Source organism: Propithecus coquereli, unplaced genomic scaffold (genome assembly GCF_000956105.1).
Source record: "Propithecus coquereli isolate 6110/MARCELLA unplaced genomic scaffold, Pcoq_1.0 Scaffold160, whole genome shotgun sequence".
NCBI lineage: Eukaryota > Metazoa > Chordata > Mammalia > Primates > Indriidae > Propithecus > Propithecus coquereli.
The window spans coordinates 2,087,258-2,090,564 of record NW_012140525.1 but is presented as its reverse complement, the minus strand read 5'-3'; the positions used below and the strand labels follow the sequence as shown (position 1 = coordinate 2,090,564).

General features: G+C 30.7%; 1 protein-coding gene across 1 annotated transcript in view; it reads left to right on the top strand.

The window, feature by feature from the left end:
- PPIP5K2 (diphosphoinositol pentakisphosphate kinase 2) overlaps positions 1–3,307 on the top strand; it is a 91,684-nt gene that overhangs the window by 3,755 nt on the left and 84,622 nt on the right. Inside the window, exon 2 of the mRNA XM_012641054.1 lies at positions 606–752. Coding sequence (XP_012496508.1) covers positions 606–752 — 147 coding nt within the window. The remainder of the gene's footprint in view (positions 1–605; positions 753–3,307) is intronic.

Genomic DNA, 3,307 nt, shown 5'->3' with positions numbered 1-3,307 from the left:
CATCCTGCTGTTTTTAATTTTAGACGAAATCATGGCCTTTGAGCTGTTACAAGGGTGCCAGAGATCAGTAACACCATTAAATGGGAATGTGGAATATGAAGACTCTGTTAGCATTGGCTTTCTTTAAAATTTCCTTCCAAGTTGTCTTTGGTGACCAATATTCAAACTCAATCTACAAAAATAGTTTAGTAGTGTATAACTTTGTAGTCAGCACTTATTTTAGGCAAGAGAATTTTTTATCTGACTCCCATTGGCCTTTTTACGTGGATTAGATGGATTTTGGCCATTATTTTCCCTTTTCTGCTACGAGAAGGCTAAATAAATGCTAGAGGCAGTTAAAGAAGGGGTGTTCATTTGAGTTTTAAATTTGACTGAAAATAGTAACAATATTCTGAAAGTGTTTTTAAATTTTTTCCAGACTTTGTGGAAAACTCTTAGTTTGTTTATTGTGTTTATTATAACAATGATATAATTTTTTAAAATTCCTTTGTTAATGTGTCACTTTTATTGATTTATTACATGCCTCATCATCTTCTGAAAATTAAGGTAGCTGTACTTTGGAATTCATGTTAAATTAACCTGCTTTTCTTTCATTTTTGTTTTAGCCACCGGAGAGGCAGATTGTGGTTGGAATATGTTCCATGGCAAAGAAATCCAAATCCAAACCAATGAAGGAAATTCTTGAACGAATCTCCTTATTTAAATATATCACAGTAGTGGTATTTGAAGAGGAAGTTATTTTGAATGAACCAGTGGAAAATTGGCCTTTATGTGACTGTCTTATTTCTTTCCATTCTAAAGGTATTAAAGAAAGGGGGAAGAAACTCCTTGATCCTCTTTGATTATAAAACTAATACATATTAATTGTAGAATATTGGATAAAACAGAAAAATAAAATGAACTAGCCCACTCTCATAGGTAGATGATGTTAACATGTGGATGTGTTTCTCTCCAATCTTTTTCTTCTATGTGTATTTTTTAAAAAAAAATTTAGTGTCACAATCTACGTGTAATTTTACATTTAGTTTTTTTCACTGTTATATCAATAGGATGTTTCCCCCACCACCATATCTTTCTTCAATAACCTGGCTTTTAATGGTGGCATAGTATATATCATTGTGTGGATGTACCATAATATATTTAACTTGCATGCTAACATTTGGATAGTTTCCAGTTTTCACTATGAAAAATAAGTTTGTGATGAACTCTTTGAATGTGTATCTTTGCATCCCTAAATTTCTTAGGATAAATTCTTGAATTATTGACTATTTTAAGCCCCTTTTTTGCATATAGAAAATAGTATATCATTCTTCATATACATATTCATACTTTATTTCTTAAGAACTTAATATTTCAGATTTTTAGATCTTTCTTGCCTATTCAAACTGAAATATCAGTTAAGCTTAAGTATTAATTTATAGTAAAGTCCAGTAATCAGAATTATTGCTAAATGTATATCTGAAAATTTATAACCTAAGAATCTGTGAAATAAGTGAATTTCCCACCAAGATCCGTAATTGAAAATGAGACGTGCTCTCAATTGTAAATGTATTCATATTTAATTATAACTTATTACCAAAATATGTTGTCCTGAGCTATGTTAAAGTCTCACTTCAGCGGGAAGAAAATGAGGCATAGTTGAGATTTTTTTGCGCTCCTATAACCTAATTGATTTACATTATTTTATAGAGAAATCAAGGCCCTGATGTTTGCAGACTGAGACTGCTTGTTTTAGAGACTGTTAAAATTTGCTTATCTTTGAGGTTACGGTGTTCTTCCCTTACCATTTATGCTTCTTCCTATAAAAGCTATTTGCCTGTAAAAGCTAGATGCTACATAGCTAAGGTCATATGCCATATACCATCTCTTGGTAAGGAAAAAGCTCCTCTTTAACAACAAAAGCAGGGAACTGACTGTGTAGAGTTTTCTATTTGCTGAATTCTGTTAGGTGGCTTCAAATCATAGTCACCAAGACATCTTTACAAATGATGAATTCTGAGAGTTTCTATAAAACTTGATGGATTTGTAATTTGTAGCCAAGTGATTCTTAGTATACAGTATCTTTATTTAAATTTAGAAACTAAGAGGAGTTTAGGAATAAATCTTGTTTAACTGACCATAGCTTTTTGTTGTTTTTTTTTTTAACTTCAGTATGTTTTAATACTTTCTCTTCTAACTGTTCTGGTAATGCTGCAAAATTCAGTCTCTTCACAGGTATCCTTAGTATTCTAGAGTTAAGTGCTAAAGTTACATATGCTTGCTGAATTTTACCCTTTTCTATAGATAAGATAGTTTTAAAAATATTGTCACTTAAGCAATAACAGGTGACATTCATTGAGCACTTACTCTGCCATATACTGTGCTAAGTGCATTATATATGCTCTTTTATTACTCAAAAACCCTACTAGGTGAGACTGGTATACTCATTAGGCTGGGATCAGAGGCTTAGAGATGTTAAATAAATTTGCCCGAGGTTGCATAGGTGGTGAAAGATGAAGCCAGGATTTGAACACTGATTTATGTTCTTAACCACAATGACATACTACCTCTGTTAATAATGTGAATTGATAAAATTGGAGACTTCTAGTGTCAATATAGAGAGTAAAATATAATCATTAAAATTCTTTAGATTTTTTGGGGGAGCCTCTTACCATATCTGCCATTTGATTGGTTTTCATTGTAATTATAAATAGTACTTTTACAAAAGTCTAGAAATTTTAGGGAGTTAATTTCTGATATCTTAACATTGATCTAGCAACAGCATGATTCTGCTCATATATTTTATATTTTGAACATATCTGTTGTATATGAATTAATTATAAATAGTACTTTTACAAAAGTCTAGAAATTTTAGGGAGTTAATTTCTGATATCTTAACATTGACCTAGTAACAGCATGATTCTGCTCATATATTTTATATTTTGAACGTATCTGTTGTATATGAATTAATTTTTGCTTTTGCTGCTATTTTTAAAGGTACATAAAGTTCTTTGAACATCAGTTAATTTATATGTGTAGGCATCAAAATATCTAAGTGAAAAGAAGAGGTATGGATTATATTTTTTAAAAATCACCAGGTGATTGTGATACACTTATTTATATATAGATTTCTTTATATATAAGGTGACTCTTTCCTTCTGTCAGATGACTTTGACTAGTCAGGCATTGACTAATGTATCAGTGCTCTAAATTTGATTATATAGCCACTGGTTTGCTGTACCTTATCAATCAAATTAGGAAGAAATAAGATTTAACAGTATAAGTTAAATCAAGGTTTATGTATTGTTTTATACCTGTTATAGAAGGC